This window comes from Perca fluviatilis, chromosome 3 (assembly GCF_010015445.1).
Source record: "Perca fluviatilis chromosome 3, GENO_Pfluv_1.0, whole genome shotgun sequence".
NCBI classification, from domain to species: domain Eukaryota; kingdom Metazoa; phylum Chordata; class Actinopteri; order Perciformes; family Percidae; genus Perca; species Perca fluviatilis.
This window is the reverse complement of record NC_053114.1, coordinates 31,538,079-31,561,181: the sequence shown is the minus strand read 5'-3', so window position 1 is coordinate 31,561,181 and position 23,103 is coordinate 31,538,079. Positions and strand designations below refer to the sequence as shown.

The 23,103-nt window shown below is 39.6% G+C and overlaps 1 protein-coding gene across 4 annotated transcripts in view; it reads left to right on the top strand.

The window, feature by feature from the left end:
• Positions 1–23,103, top strand: part of ush2a (Usher syndrome 2A (autosomal recessive, mild)) — a 233,519-nt gene that overhangs the window by 34,034 nt on the left and 176,382 nt on the right. For all 4 annotated transcript variants that reach the window (XM_039794826.1, XM_039794827.1, XM_039794825.1 and 1 more), the window contains exons 11-18: positions 3,516–3,737; positions 6,787–6,880; positions 14,023–14,218; positions 14,936–15,066; positions 15,196–15,400; positions 18,618–18,901; positions 19,448–19,673; positions 19,983–20,120. In XM_039794826.1, coding sequence (XP_039650760.1) covers positions 3,516–3,737; positions 6,787–6,880; positions 14,023–14,218; positions 14,936–15,066; positions 15,196–15,400; positions 18,618–18,901; positions 19,448–19,673; positions 19,983–20,120 — 1,496 coding nt within the window. The remainder of the gene's footprint in view (positions 1–3,515; positions 3,738–6,786; positions 6,881–14,022; positions 14,219–14,935; positions 15,067–15,195; positions 15,401–18,617; positions 18,902–19,447; positions 19,674–19,982; positions 20,121–23,103) is intronic.

The following is a 23,103-nucleotide window of genomic DNA, read 5'->3' as shown; positions in this document are numbered from 1 at the left end:
GATCTAACAGTAAAAAGAGAAACAAATATTGTATACTGTACATATTTCTCAGTTTACACAATTTGAGAAATCAATTTAAAAAGCCCAAAACATCAACTGGACAATAGCACATTATAGTCATTAATCATGTGGGGAATAAGAGTGGGCAAACACACATGTAGTGACTTGCAGGAGGCTCAGCACTGTTGTGGAATTTGAAATAAGTTTTTGTCATTTACTGTGTCATCAGTCAGATGAAGATAAAGACATCACTGGCCACAGATTGATCATCCCATTTCAAACTGCCTTGAATCAATTAAATTAAAATAAACTGCTCAATCAGTTTGTTATTCTGTTTTAGGCACTCTCCCCAGAGCAGAACCATGTTCTCCGTATTCTGTTGGGTGGTCATGGCTTCTTTAGGGCAGAGGAGATTACACAGAAATTACTGGCAAGACTAAATAAAGAAGTATATGAACACTCACAAACACATATAAACGCACATTTATGCACGCACACATTTGTGTGTGTTAGTGCATGCACAAAACAAATCAAAAGAAATCAAAGGAAGTCAGACACATACCCACATAGACACATATTACACACATATACAGTTAACACACACACACTCTGGCACTCTCACAGTGACTAGGTTTATAAAGCTAACCACCTACAGTGCTGCCTTGGCACATGACCTGGCCTTGGAACATAGTCTTAACATACACACACAATATCACACATTAAATCTTGGCATAGCTGCTTGTTTCAAGGCCTTGGTTGGCGCTAGATAGAACAGGTATGAATAGATTAAAGATTATGTAGTCATTGCTTATTTTTCACTTGACTGACGAATGATTTCACATACAGCCTGGCACAGTTATACGTATTAGTTAAATTGAAGATTTATGTTTTTGTTTTTGCTTTTTTTTTTTTTTTTTAATCTCGCAAGATTCATTTAATCCCGCAAGAGACATTGAGTCCTCTGAGGCCGCTGGAGTGTCTAGCAAGATCATTTCAAGCACGCCTCAGTCATTTTAGGTATTTTCATACCAGTCAATTACAGTACTGCTTCAGGTAAACAGGTATTTTTGTGAGATGAACAGCATTGCCCAGAACAACAGAAGGCCAGTGAGAGCAGGAACATAATTAATTTAGATACAAATTGATCTATGGCGTACATTTAAATTGTTCTTAATTCAGTAGTGGAGTCTCTTTTTCCCTTAGCTTTAACTATAACAATAAAACAAGTATGTGTGGTGCTCCTAATTTCAACAATTACAGCTGTAGTATCGCTGTCAATTCACAGTTCATTGGAAAGAAAAACTAGCTCAACAAAATGCCTACAATATAACTATTGTGCACTAAATTGTTCTTGTTCCCTGATTTTGGTTTGTGCTTTGGGTTCTGGCTGACATGTGAGCTGCATATAAATATCCTTATATATATATATATATATATATATATATATATATATATATATATATAGGGATATTATATATAAATACAATAAATGTAAAGTTATGATATGTATTTAAAGTTATATAATATAATTTTATAAATAATATCAATTATAAATATCATAACTTTATATGAAGCAGGGGTCTTCAATGTTTTTTGATTCAGGGACCCCTTAGCTGAAAGAGAGACCGAGTAGTGACCCCCTACTACATACACTGTATACAATTGAGTTGCATATTAAACTGGGCTGAATGGATGAAAATAAATGGATATTATTTATACATCATGTTTAAATGTTAAACATACATATGGAAAGCACAATAAATCCTTAAGCTTAATAGTGCATTCCATTTGTACTCAGAAGTTGGATTTTCCGAAGTCAAAGTCTGAAACACGCCCCCTGGCCTCGGATTTCCGAGCTTGGAACTCGGACAACCGCAGTAACCCAAGTTCAAAATCCAAAATTGCTGCCCCCTGCATCAACAGTTGTTGAATCTGTAATAAAATATTAGCACTTCTGTCTTATTTGTGTCTCACTAAATCGGTCGTACACACAGTGTTGTCCATCTTCTATCTGTGGACATGTTGGTAAGAAGTTTGCATGCACAAAAACAGCGTAATGCGTTGTTTACAACTGGTATTGCTAACCTGGCTAGAGCTATCCCCACAATGAAAAATCTGACTTGTAAATGGAACGCATTCAACTTGGGTGTGAGGTCATTCCCAGCTTCGGCTTCCAAGTTCCGAGGTAAATGGAACGTACTATAACTGTATGGCTACCATAATGGCTACCTTACCTATAGTAAGCTTGTCTTCCAAGTAGCCATTTTGTCAAGTCTATCTAGCCCCCCCCCCCATATTGCCAAAATGGCATGATCCTCGTTTCAGAACTGTAGAAATAAATAGCGCCCATGGGAGCGCCCATGAGCATGGTAATGTGGTCAAGCAAGCAAGCTCTTCAGTGACTGAAGATAGCGAGCTTTGTTAGAACAAAGCAGTGAATCAGAGAAATAAAAAGTTTACGCCATTTCATCACTAGAAATGCAACTGTATCAGGCATCTCACTATCGCTAACGTTATCCACATTCATATTAAGAGGCAACAAATGATATATCCAGCTACAAAAAAGCCTGAAAGTCGTTCCTATGAAGATGTTACATGGTCTGGTCTCGTCACATTGGTGTAAACTGGCGGGTTTCAGAACATTGCAGACCGGTGCGTTGCAAGTTTCAACTCAAATATCGACTTTTCGGGGTCACCCCTAATGTATTGGGAAACTTTTCCCAAATGTGACCCAACAGTTTGTCCTCATAATCACCCAGTTGCATCAGAAAATGAAAATAAAGAAATGATAGTAGTTGCGGCAGTTTGTGTGGTGTTTAGTCAGTGTAATGTTTTGGATGGCGGAGTTTCCCTAGGAAGTTGATTAGTGGAGGTGGCAAGTGCCTGACTAAGTGGCCTGAATAATTGTGTGCTGTGTATGTGTGATTTAATTTGCCATCAGGTGTGTTTTGAGCAAGTTTTATCACCTTATCTATCAATGCATAAGAAATCCAAAGTCAGACAGAAACACTAAACTCAGACACACAGGACGCAGCGCCAAAAAATACACTTATGTGGACACACGCATACACGCATAGGTTATGTTTGCAACAATATGCGTGATAGTGTGTACTCTATGTTTATTGTATGCCAAAAGCCAGACCAACACACACACACACACATGCACATGAGAAGTGGCCTGAATAAGTCAAGAAGACAAGACAAGAAGAGGGAAGCAGCTGCAGGGAAAGGAAGGAAGAAAGAAAGTAAAGAAGAAGCCTTCAGAGGCCAAGACAACATGAAAGTAGTTTTTGTCTTTGCCATGACACTTGTATTGTGCGTTCGGCTGTTCTGTACAGTACTTTTGAGGCCATCACCAATATGTATATTTGAGAGTTTAAAAAATCTGATATAGGTATTCATAGTAATTTTTAACATGAATATACAACGTTGTTTGGTTTGTGTTGTGTGGCCCAGACTTTTACTGTACCTAGACTCAATTTGTTTAATGTGTGTTTATGTTTCCTGTGTTTCAGCGATGTTCCCTTCTCAGGAGGTAACATCATATTCAGCCTGCTGACCCCAGAGCCAAACCTGAGGCCAGGCTATAACGACTTCTACAACACTCCTGCCCTGCAGAAGATGGTACATGCCACACAGGTCAGGATACACCTGAGTGGACAATCCCACTCCAGAGTGGCCGGGGTGAACCAGCGTCACAGATACTATTCCATCAATGAGATCACCATCAGTGGCAGGTGAAGAGTTACAAATATTTATCCAGAGATCCCACTCTAAGTGTCTCATCAGTTTCTGAAATTTGTTGGTGGTGTTTGAATTGCCATCATGACATCTGGATATGTAAAATCTATCTGTGGTGTGTCTTGAAGAACTTGAATTGCACACCAAGAAGTAGAAATTTGAATTATTTTACCTCAAATAAAGCTAAACATAGCTTTTATATCTTAAAATGTACATATGTCTGTAAGTGTTTACAATTTCACCAATGTAGAGGAACCACCATATGTAGCATAATTCCGATTTTGTTAACAGTCAGATTAGATAGATAAAGTGGCATAATTGGTTGAAAGAAACACTTGAAGTTCTTTTCAGTCTTGATTTGTTAAAAATGTGTGAGAACAGTTCAACATCTAGAAAATATTTTGAAAATGACTGTTTAGTATCAGCAGAGCTTTCTTAGAGTAATTGTGAACACATCTCTTCATTAGACTGACAGAGTGACTGTTTTTTATGACTGTAGTAATTATAGGATTATGCAGGAGGCAATCATCTCTAACTCTCCCCCCCCTCCCTCTAAGCTGTTTTAATTAGTAGCTTGTTACAGTGAAGTAGGAGAAACAGAGATTTAGAGCTGCTGATATCTCAACTGTGCATTCTTCATCCCTCCCCATCTCCCCGCTCTCTTTCATTCTTGTTCCATCTCTCTATCTCTTCTCTCTTCATTCTTTATAAAGCATGTAAATAGATGTGTTGGCAGTGAGAGTACACTCATAACCTGAGTATGTGTCTTTGTGCATGTCTGCACTCATGAGCATCATTTGTCTCTCAAGTCCCTCTTACTTTACATTACTGCATGATATCACGGCACAGAAATGCCATTCATAAAATTATTTTTCATAAAATGTTCTAATAAATATAGCAAGTAGTTTTTATAGCCCGGCCATTATTCAAGTTTTAAAGATAAACTGATAACATAAGCACAATGTTTTCATAATGATTCCTTAACCTTTTTTTGTGACAACAATGTGTACTGCTGAGCGGCAAACCTAAAACATATCTTTTGCATTTTTGTACTGAACTTCTTGTTAGTTATTAGCCAAAATACAGTACATGCTGATACCAATATATCTACAATAAGCTAATATCAGCCCAGCCAGTTTATTGATCCGCTGCTAGTAGTTTTTACTTATTTACTCTGACTGGAAATGCATCGTCAGTCTATTCGGGCATTAGTCTTCATATGTGCAATGTGAGTACATTGTTCTCATAATGATAAAAAATAATATTCCATTATTGGTGTGGCATATCCAAGCTAGAAGGCTATTGTATATAATATATTCACCAACAGGGCCTATGTATGTATAAGATATCATAAGAAAAACATTTAGATATTTGAACGCAATAATATAATCAAAATATAAATACCACAAATTCAGAACTGAGAATCCATAGTCAAAGAAGAACTGCATTCCTCCTCATTACAATTTAATCTCGGAATGTTTTTTATCTGTAAAGGTAAAGCCATTGTTACTTTTGGCAGAGAGACACTTTTTTTCTTTCTTTTACTTACTGCCTTACTTTTGTATTGACTAAGTTAGAGTTTTTGTTGGTGGTTCTCTTTTTTTTTATTTGTGGTGGAGATCACTGCTGTGTGCTTTTTTTTCAATACATTTAAAATAAATTTTTTTCTTACATTTTTCTCAGGGCAGACATATCTACTTACCGTCTGTTAGAGCCTTCTGAAAATATTATATTTTTATATACTAAAGCCATCAGTATTGTAAATTGAAAAAAAAGTCTTTATTTCTTTGCAAAAAGCAAGTTAATTTTTTGGTTTTCAACTTTTTACCAGGTTAATAATCTTCTAAATTGTTTTGATATATGGTCTGAATAAATACAATACAATGTAGCATTTCACTTCAAAGCAACTCATTGTTTTCAGTTTTACTTTGGTGAATTAAGTCATTGCTATATCTCAAAGAAAATGAAGCTAAATTCTAGCACAAATAAGAAATACTGCACAAAAAAACTTTTAATTTGATTAGAAATAGAGAAAATCTTTACTGTTTAAATGCTTCAGATTTGATTAATCTAGTCAGCTTGTAACAGAAAGTGATATAACGAGAACAAGAGGTGAAAGGATACAGAGGGAAGAATGAAAGGGAAAAAGTAACCAAATACCTGAATGAATAATTAAATGACAGTGTGTGTGTGTGTGTGTGTGTGTGTGTGTGTGTGTGTGTGTGTGTGTGTGTGTGTGTGTGTGTGTGTGTGTGTGAGAGAGAGAGAGTGAGTGAGAGTGTGTGTGTGTGTGTGTGTGTGTGAGAGTGCGTGCGTGCGTGCGTGCGTGTGTGCTCGCATCCAGCAGTGGACCTCGGCATTGTTACACATTCACCATCAGTCAGCGACCCAACAGGAGACATTATGGAGTTCCACTTTTCGTCATGCTTTACATCATGCTAAAATCAAGACCCTTTGGTGATTTTTTATTTTCACATTCCTCCATAGTGTGAATGGCTTGCCGCCCCAGGCTGGCTTTCAGACTATAAGGGAGCTATTTGACAGGATACAGTACATACTGAAGATACCAAGCTTCAAACTGTATTAAAATGAATGGGTACCAAGACGGTAGGAGAATAAAAAGTATTTTAAGAAAATAAATAATCAGGATAAAGTTAGAAATAAAAGGGTCAGCAGTAAGATAATTTCTTCTTGTTTAATCACTATAGTTCACTGTTAACAATATGGGAATGTGTGTGTGCGTGAGAGAGACAGGCCTGTTATGTTGCTCTGATAATTCTGAGGATAGCATTCATAAATGTTGAATGGGAACTTCTTAATGGCACTACTGCCACTCCATGGACGAGGGACAGAGGAGGTGGCAACAGAAACTTTGAAGGAGGGAGAGCTTTTGTCATGTTGTTTGATGCTTACCTTTTTGTTGTTGCATTTGTTTTTTCATTGTAATCAGAAATTTTATATTTTAATTAGCAAATGTGTACAATGCAATTTTGAGGTTCTGCCACTATGTTTATCTTTCTCTCCTTTTCTCTGTCATCTGGCCAGATGTGAGTGTCACGGCCATGCAGACCACTGTGATACCAGTGTGACGCCCTACCGCTGTCTGTGTCTGCCTGAGAGCCACACAGAGGGAAACAATGTGAGTAGCAAATGTGATCACAAATACGTATATGTATAGCATGTGTTGTGAGGTTAAGAGGGTCATGTTGCCCCACACATTACACCTATTTAAACACAAATGAATAACAATGGTTTGTTTTCTCTGGGGATTTTTATTCCCAATTATCAATGTCAGTATTAGATCTATATATTCCTACACACACACATACACATACACATCCACACACTGGTTTTATTCCTCGGTTTTATTTCTTGTTTGCTGAGATATTGATTAACATTAGAACCGCCACATCTGTATGGTTTTGTTTGTGCTGATCGGTCATTTAAATGTCATCAGTCTCATTCTAACAACTTGTCTTTTAAAGTTTTGAATCACAACATTACATTGTGGGAGATATGGTGCTTTTAAGTGGCATTAATTGCTTTTTGGACACATACTGTATACCCGCAGTAACAGGCGGTTCTGCTTTGAACCTGGAGTTTTGGTTAATGGACAGCTATCAGTGCCGTCAGACTGCTAAATCAGGCAATACACTGTATGCTGTTAAAGTTGTAAATAACTGACAGCTAACATCAGCCTTGTTGGCGCAGGACTGTAAAGGTTGTTTGATTTATGATAACTGAATTATGTGGTGTCTCAGACATTTTCAATTAGATTTACAGTAGGTCACTTCTCTGATCTAAAACTCTAATCTAGTCTAATAGTCTTCACTTGATTTTACATTGCCTTGTGGGTAATGAGAGATCTGAGAAAAAATAAGATGTGGTTTGTTTTTTGTTCACAAAACGATACAATTGTAGAGAGAAAAAAGCCTTGAATTGAGCCTTGATGTTTGTGCAAATTGTCTGAAAAAAAGTGCATTATGGTTTACAGGTAAATTATTTTGAAGTCAAAAGCATCTTTCACAGTTGATTGTGTTTGTTTCTCACTGTTACCTCTTTAATCTTCTGGCACCCCCAGTCAAACCAAAAGTATGATCCCATAGCTAGCATTCACCCACTGGTATGCTACAGGATGTTAGCATGCAATTTGATTTCAGTCTAGTTTGATGTTAACCTCCACCTCAGGACCAGGTCTTTGCTTGCAACAAAGCTAATACAACTTGCCAGTTTATAGTAGGCATCGTCCCAAAAACAGCCTCTAGTCGGTCAGCAGTGAAAAGTTCAGAATGACTGCTCCGGCTCAATGTTGCACAGGACAGTCTGCATTATTCACTACTTATGTATCATTCATACACCATTGTCTGTGTATTAGTTGTGTGTGTGTGTGTGTGTGTGTGTGTGTGTGTGTGTGTGTTGTGTGTTTCAGGCAGAGGCGACAAAGGACATCAGTAGAGAAGTACAGCTGTCAACCAGCAGCTGTTCAATTGCTTATTTTGCGTATTCTCAAATAACAAACACCCTCCAACGCACACCCTTGCATTTAATAGTTTTTGTCTTATATGAACTCAAGACTGAAATAAAAGTTGTCATAGAAGGCGCTTTTACACACACACACACACACACAACACACACACACACACACACACACACACACACACACACACACACACACACACACACACACAATATGATTCAACATGGTTTATGCCATCTTCCACACTAATCTCCATTTCCATTTTTATACACCACTTTTCTGTTTCCTCTCTTTATGTCCCTGTCCCACCTAAATCCACTTCTCTTTGTCGATTGCTCTCTCTCTTACTCTGTCTTTCTCTCTCGGGTCTTAGTTTAAATAATGTCTCAAATCGACTAGAACAATGACATTCCCTCAGCATGCATCTCTAATCAGCTCTCTTTCTCTCTCTGTTTGTCTTTCGCTTCATTTCACTCAGCCGTTTTCTCTACTTCCACTCACTCTTTATTGCCTCGCTTTCTAAGTATTTAATTCATGCCTATTTGACTCTGTTTCTCATGTTTCATCCCTCTCTTTCCCCCTTTTTTTTCTTTCTGGCTCATGTCTTTCCGTCCTCCCGATCTTTTTCTTTTCTTCTCACTTGTACAGTGGTTCTTTTGTGTTAGAGAGATACAATGAAAATCACCAATGTGGATATATTTGTGCGTGGTTGTGTTTTTATGTAAATTAATCTACTAGAGCTACACTTCTGTGAAAGACAGTGTTTAAAGGAATGTGTGCAATACGTGTATGTGTCTATCCAGATTCCTTTTTGTGTGATTATCTGTGTGCGCATGTGTGTGCCATGGTGCACTTTTCTCCCAAACCTGTCCATGTCATCTTTCTGAGTGAATATTCAGGACCTTTCTTCTGCCTCTGTAATATTGGAGCATAAAAGGCTGTGGGGAATATTAGCGTTTAATATTGCATCAGTTCTGTTGACTTGGATCGGCCTAGCACCATGACGGATGTTGTACTAATCTGCAGAATTTCCACAGTGACATTAAAGTGACAGAAATGCTCAGACATGTGTCAAGATGATCAACGGGGGCCTTGGAAGACACACACTTAAACTCTCTCTCACACATTTTAACACACGTGCACACAAATGCACACACACTCTCCCACTTTCTCACTCATTCTTTTGATTCTTTCTTATGTGCACTCTGTGTCAGAGTTGATCTCTCATTCTGTCACTCTGTCTCTGTACGTCTCCACAGCTGATGGATTCAGTCATGTCTGAAAGCTATATCATAAATTGTATTGTACATCACGTCACACGCTCTATTCTGTCATTTGACAGTTCAGAATAGCATTTTTTGGGGATTCGATGTTGTCCGATATTGCTGTTATACAGTAGAAGTAAAAAATATATAATCTTGGTAAGATGCAAAAGCAATCCACACTACCTTTCTGTAAGCCAGCTTGTGTGTTTCTTGGTGCACACCTTAAGGCATTAGGGCTAGTTACGTCAGGCTGTGTGCAGCTGGAGGCTGATTTGACACTGGACGTGACATCATGGAACATTGTGGGAATGCTAGTGTGTTTACGCGAGTTGTCACAAGATTTTTTTTGGTGTTTATATATTGTAGATACATTGTGAAATGGACACTGTGTGTGCGTTTCTGTGTTTCCATCTGTTTGTGTGTCATAGATATTGATGGCTAGTGACGTTAAGTAGCCTTCTCCAGGATCTCTGTTGCTAAAGTTTGCCTCAGCAGCAGATTTTCACCTATGCTGGGGTTAACCGGGTTAACTTCAGATAAACACAACGGGCATGTACACACAAACATGCTCTCAAACACACACGCCAGTGGCACGACCTTTCCAGTGAGAGCGTGAAATTGGTCATGGCATTTAGGATAAGATGAGTTGCCCCAGCAGATTAACACGCACGCACACACGCACGCACGCACGGACACATACAGATGCTTGTGACAGGCCATCTGAATGTCCACATATCCATTAGAGAAGGCTCCTCACTCAGCAGGTTTTGTCGAAACATTCAGAGTGAAAATAAGATGTTATCCTTTACTCTTGCAGTACACCACACAGAAACACACGTTCATTTTGTATGCATTGAACTAGACTAGGCAAAGAGATATTTAGTAGGCTGTGTACAAGGCATAGAACAACTTTGTAATTTTATAAATAAACAAGTAACCACATAACTTGCATTATATGCTCTTACATCTACTGAATAATTTCCTTAATGACATCTTGCCTGCCACCATTTACTTACTTGTGGTTTTATTCTGACTGATGAAGCCTAAAGTTTTGTATAGAACAGAATACAGAAAGCATGTCAGTCTGTAGCATCTGACGTGTTTTAATCTGCTGCATCGCAATTTTTCATGAGGTGTGTGTGTGTGTGTGTGTGTGTGTGTGTGTGTGTGTGTGTGTGTGTGTGTGTGTGTGTGTGTGTGTGTGTGTGTGTGTGTCAGACTGTCGATTACAGTAAGTCCTGACAGAGGGGCCAAGTCATCAGCAGAACAAAGTGAATAACTCAGTTTTCTAATGTTCTTCTTAGCTACAGAATAATGGTATAGAGGACTGGCCATTTGCAGAAAGACAAAAGCAAAAGAATTAAAACCATATACACTCAATCTATAGTATGCGCTGTCCTTTTTTTTTTTTTGCTGCTGGTACTGTATGCAGATGATGGAGTGCCATCAAAACCTTTTGTGTGAAGAAGAGAATGAACGTGTGCAGTTTTCTTTTAACTCCCAAACACCAGTCCCTCGACTAATTAGCAGGCTGGGAGAGAGGGAAGGTAACGCAATGTTGAATGAAAAGAAAAGAGAAGGAAGAAAAAATCCTCTCCCTTTCATTTGGTATGGTAATATTTCCTACTCACATACTCACTATGGCTATGAGAACAAGCAGTTGGGGGACGGTAGAGACAGGGGGAAGCAAGTGAGGAAGGGGAGAGGTGGGAAGCCCAGAGAGATGTACAGAGTGATTTGTTTTTCAGGAGGAGAGGAGATAGAAGAGGAAGGAAGGGTGGGAAGAATGAGGAGGCACAGAGGCAGAGGAGACGAAAGATGAATGAAAAGGAAGGGAGATATGGGAGAGAAGAACTCGCTCCATCTCGCTCTTCAACTCATCCCCAGCGGATGAGACTAAGTGTGAGATGTAGTGAGAGCTTTCTGTTCGAAGTGCAGAAAGAAAAGTACCTTTTGAAATGTGAAACGTTTTGGGGCACAGAGCTGCAGACAGACATACAGGCACCAACAAAGACAGATGGGCAGAAAAGGGAAAAGCGGCACGGACAAACAGAGAGGCGGGAAGTTACTGTCGGTATGACATTAGATAGATTTAACAGACGGACGAGCAAGAGACAGAGAACAAACAGTAACATGCAAACATCCCAGCACTTCTGTGCAATTACATGTCCCAAGACACACTCAAGACGCATGTGTGGGTGTGTGTGTGGGTGTGTGTGTGTGTGCGCGCGCGTGCATGTGTGCGTGCGTGCATGCTTGTTTGTTTTTGTGTGTGTGTGTGTGTGTGTGTGTGTGTGTGTGTGTGTGTGTGTGTGTGTGTGTGTGTCTGTGTCTGTGTGTGAATGTGTGTGCGTGCGCATACATCATGTCTCCAGAGAATCTCCTGCTGCTTCATTAGATCCTGTTCATAATCGCCCAACAGGGAACAGCGCTCTGGATTCATACAAGCACACACACACACACACACACACACACACACACACACACACAAATATACAGATATGCAAACCATTTAGATCTTGTCCATTTGCTGGAGAGGAAGTGTATTTGTCATCTTAATTTTTTAAATGAGCAGTCAACCTTTCCCTACTGTTTTCAAAATTTTCTTTGTTAATTGAATTATGTTTGGCCACCGCTACAACATAATTCAGAGATAGAGTCAAATTAAAAGGATGGGACTCAGCTATTTAGAATCAGAAAAATTCTGATTAAATTACATTGCAAATACCCTTACATGTATTCATTTTAATGTGGTGTGCACAATAATGTTGTTGAATAAGTTATATCTATAAAAGATATAGTCTGTGACATGTTTTCTGTCCCAATTTAGTTTATTAAATTCATACCAATACAAGACTGAGAACACAAGACTTAGGAGAGGTTGAAGATAACTTATGGAGTTTTTATTACCACTACTGGCACTATGGAGCAATGTTTGATGAGTGGGTCCTCGCTTTGTTTGTGTAGTGGACGCACATGCACACCGGTGGCGTGGACACATTCCAGCTGCTGACAAAGCAAGGAAAGGCAGTGAAGAAGATGACCGCAAACTTGCAAATGTATTATGATGATTTAAATACATTCAAAACATTTGTTGGACAAATACACTAAATGTATTTGGTGGGAAAATATAAACATAACTCCACAGGGCATCTTTAACAGCAGAACATGTGATAACTGTTGCATACGATTTTGTTTGTATATGTTTCGTCCTGAGACTTCGTTGTGTTGTAGCTACAGCACAACGGCAGTTCTTCACATGCTAACATTCATTTTATTTTTGATCTCTCTCTTTGTCTTCTTCTTTTTCCGCCCCACATAGCTTGCTCACACACTTGGGGATTGTTTTCTCTGTCTGTTTTTTGTCTTTCTGTCCCTTCAGTCTTAATCTTTAAAACACAAAGGGAATTGTTCTTCCTCATTTCTGCTAACATCAGTTTCCTGCATTTTCCCCTACCTCCTCCCCCTTTTCTCTTGTATACAAAATAGGAGCCTTTCCCCCTATTTCTGTCTATATTCTACCCCTCCCCCCTCTCACCCCTCCTCTGTCTGTCATACATAATGGGCCCAGTGCAGGTCTGCATGTGTCACACATGGGAGGAACTCCTGTGTTTTTTAATACATTTTTAATCCCGCCATTTGATGCCCCCCTTGTCCACCATAATTTGTACTGACTGCTGAACAAAATCAAAGGGCTTTTACTTGCTGCTTCTCGCCTCTGCTGCTGTCTGCTACAGAAAAATGCATTTTTTATGTTACTTTTTTCCCTTCCTCCTCCCCAGCACACACCTTGGTATGTTTATTTTGACATGAAAGTGGGCCTGTGTGAGAGCCCTGGCTGTTGCAAGTCACTCCTCATTAGAGGTCTGATTTTCCTATGCTGTGTGTGTGTGTGTGTGTGTGTGTGTGTGTGTGTGTGTGTGTGTGTGTGTGTGTGTGTGTGTGTGTGTGTGTGTGTGTGTGTGTGTGTGTGTGTGTGTGTGTGTGTGTGTGTGTGTGTGTGTGTGTGCCGGCTCTTTCTATTTAGTTATTTGTAATCTTCTTCTCTCTCTTTAGATTTAGGTTTACACGAGGCACTGATTTTTTTGTCTTTATATTTTCCCCTCTCTCTCATTCTGTGTCTATCTCATTCTGTGTCTTTGTTCCATAAAAGCAAGCATTTTACTTGTCATGGGACCATTTTTCTATTTTCAGCAAATGTACAGTTTATGACATTTTTATATGCCTTTGCATAATACAAATGGTTGTTTACCTTTCTAATCTCTTGTCAACGGATGTTTTTGTTTTTACCACCAATGCTACACTAATACTTTACACTAATTCATTTGAATTTATATGATGTGTGTGTATATATGTAAACTTGCATCCATGATTGCATTCATTAGAGTTATAACTTGGTCTGATTACTTCAGAAACTCTCTCTGTGAGCTGTTTAGTAAATTGAGCAAGCACTAATAACAATTATCCTAACAGTATGCTAGATTATAGTATAAATAAAGAAATGCATGTTTATATACAGAATGTGACTGTTTTCAACAGTGCCAGCGTTGTGCGCCCCTCTACAATGACAAGCCATTCAGGTCAGGTGACCAGCTCCAGCCAATGAACTGCCGGTCTTGTCAGTGTCACGGCCACGCCCTCTCCTGTCATTACGATGTCGGAGCTGATGAGCAGCCAGATGAGCACTATCGAGGAGGAGGAGGCATCTGTGACAACTGCATGCACAACACCACGGGTAGAGTTTTAGCAACATAAGTTAGCTAATTTTCCTTTCACATTTTATAAGAATTAAGTAAATGTCATTTAAAAAATGGCTTTTATGTCTCTTAATCAACCTTAATGTTAAAACACTTTGAAACAATTCCAGGCGAGATGTTAGAGGTGGGGCAAAAAATCGATACAGCATGGTATCGCGATATTTTCCGCGGCAATACTGTATTGATACACAGACGCCAAGTATCGATATTTTATTATATGTGTTGGTCAGTTTGTCTGCTTGACTATCCCATTTTGCAGCAATAAAATTGAAGTGAGATGAACAAACGGAGAAATTTATCTTTTTAGATAACAAAGTTTCCTTTTCGGGACATCATTTGAAATTTGCAAAAAGATAAATTGCAATATATCGCAGAATATTGTAATATGTTTAAAATCGCAATAATATCGTATCATGACAGAAGTATCGTGATGATATTGTATCGTAAGGCCTCTGGTGATTCCCACCCCTACGAGATGTCATGATCCATTCAGATGTTACTTCTGTCATTACAAAATGTTAAGTTGTGCCTTAATCACGTGTCAGTCACTTTTTCATGGTGCTGCGAAACCATTTTCCCAATGAGACAAATACAGTCGAAACCTGGACTTTGACATGGACATCTCTCTTGATCCCTGCATGGCCTCCTTCCTTTGACTTCCTTGCTCTCTGTCTCACCCGGTTTCCGTCTCTCAGGTACGAACTGTGAGCTGTGTCTAAGTGGGTTTTTCAGGCTGGAGGAATCTGATCCCACTTCAGTTGATTTGTGTCAGCCTTGCAACTGTAACACTGCTGGAACAGTCAACAGCAGCATGGAATGTGCTCAGGTACAAACAGCAAAATTGTTGATGACCAGTGAAACCCTGGCAATTTCAGTGTTGATGATTCAAGTCAGTTTAAAACCTGTCTACTCTCCCTTGCCTGTCCTTCTCTTCCTCTCTGTTTCTCACCTCCAGGTAGGAGGTCAGTGTCAATGTAAGGTTGCAGTAACAGGTCGTCAGTGTGCAGAGTGTCTGCCTGGTTGGTACGGTCTTAAAGCCTCAAATCCAAATGGTTGCACCCGCTGTAACTGCAGTGACATTGGCATCATTAGCTCAACAGAAGGAGTTCCCAGCTGTAACCAGGACACTGGACTGTGCCAGTGTAAACCCCATGTCACAGGTAAACATACAAACATTAGATAAAACTAAGTTTTTTTTTTTTGAGTTGTAATTTCTCAGATTTTTATTTTGGGGTTTCTTTTTTAATGACATTTGATAGGGAGGTTGCTAATGCTTTTGCACTGCCTTTTTCAGAGACAATCGTGTGTGTTAGAACTGCTTCTTGTTACCTGCTGCCGAGAAACTTTCTGATAGAAGTTCATGATATCACCCTAACCCCTACCCATACAAGCCAGGCAACCTCATTGTGTGTGAGGGTATAATTAGGATAAGGAAAAGATCAAAGTAATTTAAGGGCAACCATGAATCTCTTTAAACCTTGGTACGTCGTTACCAGAGCAGCGTGCCTCTCAACTCCAAAATGTCTGCTCTCTAAAATAGTTTCTCTTACAAAATGTCCCCAAGTACTTTGTTAATAACAGTTACTCTGTTTAATTGTCCAGTAATGGTGTCTAAATTAGTACATAGGCACAGCTGCTCGTTGGGGTGCACACAAAAACAAAAGTGGGTACACTGGGTGCACACAGCAAACCAGGCATGTGCATACACACAGGCGAAAACACACAACACATCCATAGCCAAAAGTGTTTTGCCAGCCAAAATAAACAGGCTTTTCTGCTGGGGGTGCTTCCAGCCGTTGTGCTTCTCTTTGTGATAAATGGTTTCACTCTCTCCCCTGTGTGTCTTTGAAGAGCAGGCTCGTATGAAATGCAAAACCGGCCAGCGCTCCTCAACTCAACGCATCATGGTTATTGCTAAGCCTTGCTATCAAGGGCCCATGGTTGTGCGTGTGAGTGCGGGCATGTGTATGTGAACTTGTAAATGTGTGTAAGAGTGTCTGTTTATATATACAGTATGTCAGAGGAAGTGCCTGGATGCAACCGTGTGTTTGTGTACTTTTGTCTTTGCCTAACTGTATGTTTTGTATGATTATACGAGTTTCTTTGCATGTGTGCCTAAGTATGTCTGTCTGTGTGTTGTGCGTGTTTGTGTGTGTGTGTGTCTGCACATACATGCCATCAAGGACTAAGCTGGTATTTAATTCTCTAATTCAATGCCAAGTTGATTAAAACAAACTGCTGCGGCCCCTTGTATTTTTCACACTCCTTCTTACAAGACCCACATTCGTTTTTTTCTGTCCTTGTTTGTTTGGTTGCTCCCACAGGTATTTTTCAGAAATGAGATTTGATTATGGCAATTTATTACCGCCAAGCTGATACTTTGAGTAGAGCAATGGCAGGCACGCTTCAGAAGGACGGAATTGAAATGTGTGCACATAGACACAGATACACACATGCATACACACACGCACATTCATAACAAGGTGCCAGAGTGCAGTGTGTACATAATAGTGTTTGAAATGGTGATGCATGAGCCTGTTAACCAGCTGGCTACTGATAAAAGGGCTGGGCCATGTCCCGAAAAAAACACACACTCATATGCACGCGTGCACACATGTAAACCCCAACACAAAATTACCTCCTTTCCGTCCTGATCTTATATCTTCTAACACATTCTTTTCTTTAATGTTCTCACTTTTCTTTCCTTTTTATTGTCTTGTGACTTTTTTTTCCTTACCTTTTCTCTTCTGTAATCTTCTCAGTTGTTTCTGTTACTGTGTTTGTTGGACCTAATGTTTGAATATCCCAACTTAAGAATACATATAGCTGCGAAAATGTGATTTGCAAATTCCAACTTCTTTAGCTCAATGTTTAAAATGTAAATAGAAAATATAATTACTTTTTATGATAGGTGTGGGATTCTTTATAAACTGTGTAGTTTTATTGTGAAAAGAAATCACAGAATACAATATATCACAGCATTGTTAAGGTTGTAAGCATCATTTTGTCAGCCTGCATATTTACATTACCATCAGCACACTCAGACATGCACACAGACGTTTCTTCACTGCACTATTATGAAATATGATCTATGGAGAGAAATACATTCATATCTATAAAATCATTAAAGTGGGCAGGGGAAATGCCAAGTGTCTGCTGCACACTGAGTAGGATACACTCACACAGACAGACACACACTTTGTCATGTGCACTAACACAGATGTACAGATATGCTATCATGTATGTATATGCACACATGCACACTTTCACCCACCCACATAAGGACACACGCTCCCTCATAAACGGCTGTGGTGCCTGCATTGCCCCCAGGCATCCATTTAGGGACAGATTGCCTGTCATGGAATACGTATGGCATATTCAAATAAGCCCTGCTCGCTCACACTGCATATCATCGTTTAACTAGCCTTACAGCCTGGCACTGCTGCTGTAGCCATAAAATCTCCCACAGTATCTATGATCAGTTTTGGTGTTTGTTATTATACAATAATTATAAACAGAACTAAATTAATTTAAGAAATAAGTTGCCTCAATGGCACAATGAATAAAATGCTGAGCTGACAGAGCTAAATTTAAGATAAATAAATAAAAGCATAAAGAGCAATAACTGAAGTAAAACTGTTAATCGGTTCTTTTCACATTCTTTAATGCATAGCTCCTGCCGGCATTCAAAATGTTGCGAGATGTTAAATCTTTAAAGTAAGGAAGGCCTTAAATGTTCACACTTAAAAAGCTGCATTTTTGCCCTCCAAAATGTCTTTGATTTTATTTTTTTTGTTTTACAAAACAAAATCTTATGAAAACTGTTGATAATAAATAATTCTAAAAGATAATTTGGCAACAAGCAGCAATTAATTGTTCTTCTTTAAGTACTTTAAAGCACCACACCAGATGGTAATTCAGTATTCTTTTTATGTTCCTCTATCCATCTTTCCATCTCTCCATCTCCTCTTTTTCTTTCCCTCCATCCTTTTCTTGTTGTACTTAATTTATTTATTTTCTCGCACAGTGGAATTAAGTGTTTGGCCTTAGGTGAGTGATCCATCATATGTAGAGGGCCTGGCCCTAATGATGGCAGTTTTATACACTCACCCACCATTTCTCTCGCTCCCTCTCACTTACTCTCTCACACACACCCACACACACACACACACACACACACACACACACACACACATGCCTGCAAACAGAGACAGGCTGAACGCTAGTTGGGAAACAAGCAAGCATCAATTCACTTTTTTTATTTGTATTTCCTTTCTTGTTCTCTCAGCAGGTCCCACTCTGTCCTTACCTCAACATTATTGTAAATGCCTCTCTCTCTCTCTCTCTCTCTCTCTCTCTCTCATGCTTTCTTTCCAGGTCTTTCTTGTGACCGCTGTGAGTTTGGTTATTGGAACCTCTCGCACCCTGACGGCTGTGTCCCGTGTGACTGTGACCCCCTGGGTTCCCTCAGCCCGTTCTGTGAGCCTGAGGGGGGACAGTGTGAGTGTAAGCCCGGGGTGGGGGGGAAGCGCTGTGACTCTTGTGGCAGGGGTTCATATGGTTTAAGACTGGAGGGATCCTGTGTCCGCTGCAACTGCTCACAAAAAGGGACAAAACCAGGGACAGACTGTGATCCTCACACAGGACAGTGTGTGTGTAAGGCAAGTTACCACATATACATTTTCTTATGACTTTTTATTATTACTTGCTATAATGTCAACCATAAGGGACTTTGCCAAAATGTCTGTGTTAAACGATCAGCAAGTCATCTCATATTGGAAAAAGCAGCACCACCTCTCCCCTCTAGCTTGCACGAGCCCTGGTGGACTCTGGCCAGTGAACAAAATTCTGACAAAATATATGATGAGAATATGAGTGTGCATGGCTGAAGGTATGCCACTTATAAGAGATTCTAAACATTTTACAAACAACATCTTTTAGCAACTTGAGTTAAAAAGTAGAAGCCACCTAGTTTAGTAGTTTGGTTTTGGTTTGTAAGCAGACAAAAGCTGAAAAATGATGTTGGTACGTATACTACAGGTGAAGTGGTCAGATTGAGCAGGACTACCTGGCAGAAGTGATATTGTATCTCAATGGGACCTTTCTGGTTAAATAAAGGATAGATGAATAATATACATTCATATTACACTTCATTCATGTTGTACACTATACATTCTGTCCCTTCTTCCTCCTCCTTTCTTTTTTAGGAACATGTGGAAGGCCGTCGCTGTGACTCTTGTCGTCATGGTTACCACACCCTGGAGCAGCGAAACTCCCTGGGCTGTTTGCCGTGTGCATGTGACATCCATGGCACTGTGCCACAGGGTGTATGTGATATGTGGACCGGACAGTGTCCATGCCGAGAAGGGGCGGAGGGAGCACAGTGTACCAACTGTGCCCACAACTACTACAACAGGAGTTTACTCCTCCAGAGTAAGGAAACACAGAGCTAAAACCAACATCACATCCAAGCTTAGTTCCTGTCTTTTAGTTGAGTCCACAGTTTACAAAGTTGTTCAGAAACTTTAACAAATGACTCTATAAAGTTTGACAAGTACAGTCAATTGAGATACAGCATAGTTACTGTAATTAAAATAAAAAGGATTGTTATCTAACTAATGTATTCTCTTTACCTCATCTAAGGACTTTTGTCGAGGACAAGGTTTAGTGTTGTTGTATAAGTAGCAACAGTTTGGGAGAAAAAGTCTAAATCTGTTCTTACGTTGTTTTGTGTCCTATCAGAGGGATTGTCCCAGGGCTGTGTACCATGTATTTGTGACCTCAGAGGGACAGTGACGGGGTCAGTATGTGACAGCGCCACAGGGCAGTGTGTTTGTGTTCCTACACGCTATGGAAAGGACTGCAGTAGCTGTCGACCTGGTGAGTGTGTTTGGAATAATTAAATGGATGTACGCTACAGTATATACAGTAGAACAAAAAGGAATTTAAGGAGTCATTGGATAAATAAAATAAGTGGATAGGTACCTGCCCAAAGGTCAGAGTACCCAAAAATGGAAGAGATTTTGAGGAAAATGCTGAAGAACAATGGTTGGTACTTTGTGTGTGTGTGTGTGTGTGTGTGTGTGTGTCTGTGTGTATGTGTCTGTGTGTGGTAGCGTGTGCCTTCTGCCAGATTTCCACTCAGTGATTGTCCTGTTTGTGCCAGGTCTCAACAACAGCGCCACTTCTTCTTACTCATCTCACTTTGATTTTTGTGTGTGCATTACCTCATGAATTTGTGTGTGTATTGATGTGTGGTCAGTCTTATGGGACAAGAGGTAACAGATGTTGTTTTGTGTCAGTAATGGAGAAGGACCAGCAGCATAGTCAGGTTTACTGTAACACAAGTTGTAAACAAATGTACTGATGGACGGATGTTAAAAAGAGAGGACACAAGATAATCAGTATTATCTCACAAATACACCTAATTTTGTAAACTGCCAGTTCATGACATGGTACTGTATACCTGCCATTGCGAATTCCCTGTCAAGGTGGCTAAATATCTAATTTGTCTAATAGCTGCTATTAGCGTTGAGAAAAATAAACTGAATTGATTTATACTTTAGAACCTGGTGTGCTTAATGAAACCACCTCACACACACTTATTGGCTTTGTGTTAAATTTTATTACAAATAAATGGCAAACAACACTCCCTAATGCTTATTAGGAGGGACATAAAATAGTTGTCTCAGGATTGTACCAGCCTGCGTCCAAAGTCAGTCACTCATTTACTATTTGCTATATAAGGCATTCTATATAGATCGCTATAGCACTGTATAAACAGCTATTGTCAGTTGTCAAAAAAGAGAACACATAAGACACTATTAAAATATCTAATGTATGATGGCTTGTTTATAGTTTTCACAATGCATATGAGGTACTTTCAGCCCACTACATAGGATATCATTTCTTTTTACTAGAGAATAGTATAGCAGTTGTATAGAACCTATACCATGAACACTGTTGCTCTAAATCTAAAGCCCTTTCGTCTTTCATAGGCGTATATCTACATTTCCATACAACGTTCTGAGAGTGGTTGAAAAGTACACTGTAAACATGCAGTGTTGAAACAGAAAATATTTATTTGGCAAAACGATACCGTTGTATACAGTACCACAGTGTTGTATACACTAGCATACAAGAAAACAAAACGATAAACATGTAAACCAAAAGTCATGATTTTTAAAATAAAGTGTGTGTGTGTGTGTGTGTGTGTGTGTGTGTGTGTGTGTGTGTGTGTGTGTCAGGGGGATTGTATGAAGCAACATGCTACATTTGCTTTTATGAAAAGTGCCAAATAAAGTCTGATTGATTGTTTGATAATGGTCAAATAGTCATTGGATAGTTGCATACCTGTTCTCATTTCTGAAGGTTCAAATTATGGATTTATGTTGGGCTGGACTTAATCCAGCTTCTCTCATGGTCAACCCAGGGTTGATCACATTGTAGGATTCTCGTAGGGTACAGATTTGATCATTGGCAAATTATCAAAGATGTTTTATCAATATCAATAAAGTTATGAATATGGTTATTAATAACTATCAAATCGACAAACAATCAAAACGGGGCACCACCCTGCTAATCAGGGACCAATAATCAAACTGTGGAACAGTCTCATTTCTGTGGTAATCCTTTAAAAAGGAAATAAAGGAAGGGGTGAATCCAAGCACGGACCTGATCGACCAGCGATTATTACAACAAGTACACAAATAATCACAAGCAACTGCTAATTAAGTATAATAAGATTTATTAACGTCACAATTATCAGTAGCTAAACAATAATCCTTCAATAATAAACTTATATATGTTGTACCATATCACAACCAAAACAAAGCCAAAACAAAGCAGCATGTGTCATGGACACGTCTGTGGGTGTGTGTGTGTGTGTGTGTGTGTGTGTGTGTGTGTGTGTGTGAGCGAAGGAGGAGGGGCGGTGTCAAAATGTAGGCCTAACACAACAACCAAACTGGCTACTCCTGTGAGCTGCACAAAACTATTTAGCCTCAAGAGGGCGGTAGTGGTGCTGCGTGCACGGGGAGGGGCTGAAGAAGCCGAGGGGGTTGCTAGGTAACGCGCACGCTTAACCTAGTATGCTAGGTCATGTGTTAGCTCTGTACAAGGTGATGCCGACTCCACGTGTGAAGCTAGCCTACCGCGTTAGCTCGGGAGATACGCGGCTAGCCTGTGTCATGTGTGTGTGTGTGTGTGTGTGTGTGTGTGTGTGTGTGTGTGTGTGTGTGTGTGTGTGTGTGTGTGTGTGTGTGTGTATATGTTAGTAAGAGGAGAAAGAGAAGAAGAGTAAAGAAAAGAGGCACTTTGATCTTAATTATCGATAATGACCTAGTTCCCCTCAGCCACTGTCCGACAGACTGAGACTTTTGGTTTTGCCGAGGGAAACGTCACTATAACCACTCCAGTAGCTAGCAGCTGATTTTCGCGATTCTATCGCAGACAGTAAATTCCATGAAAGGAATGAATTAGCAGGTAGCGATTACAGTTATACCCAGCTACTTAAACACAACATAAATCAACGGTATAATTGATCGTTTATACATTCACAGCACAGATTAATAATCACATATGGACCAGTACATGATTAAATCAGATCACATTAATGGCAAAAATGGTAGCGAACCCTTTGCTCATTAGTAAACACACTACTTATCTCTGCCCAGACGTCAGCCTTTTTACGGTGTGTTCAGTCCGTTGTTTCTGTCGATAGATTTCCACAGAAATGAAACAGAACGACTCCCGGGCGCTCGTCAGGGCCCGCAGGAGAAACTCCCCTCCAAAAAGGCAGTAAGGGGAAGAGTTTGGTCGACTTTGAGAAGAAAAACGTTGTTTCCTTCTCACTGCAGTTATG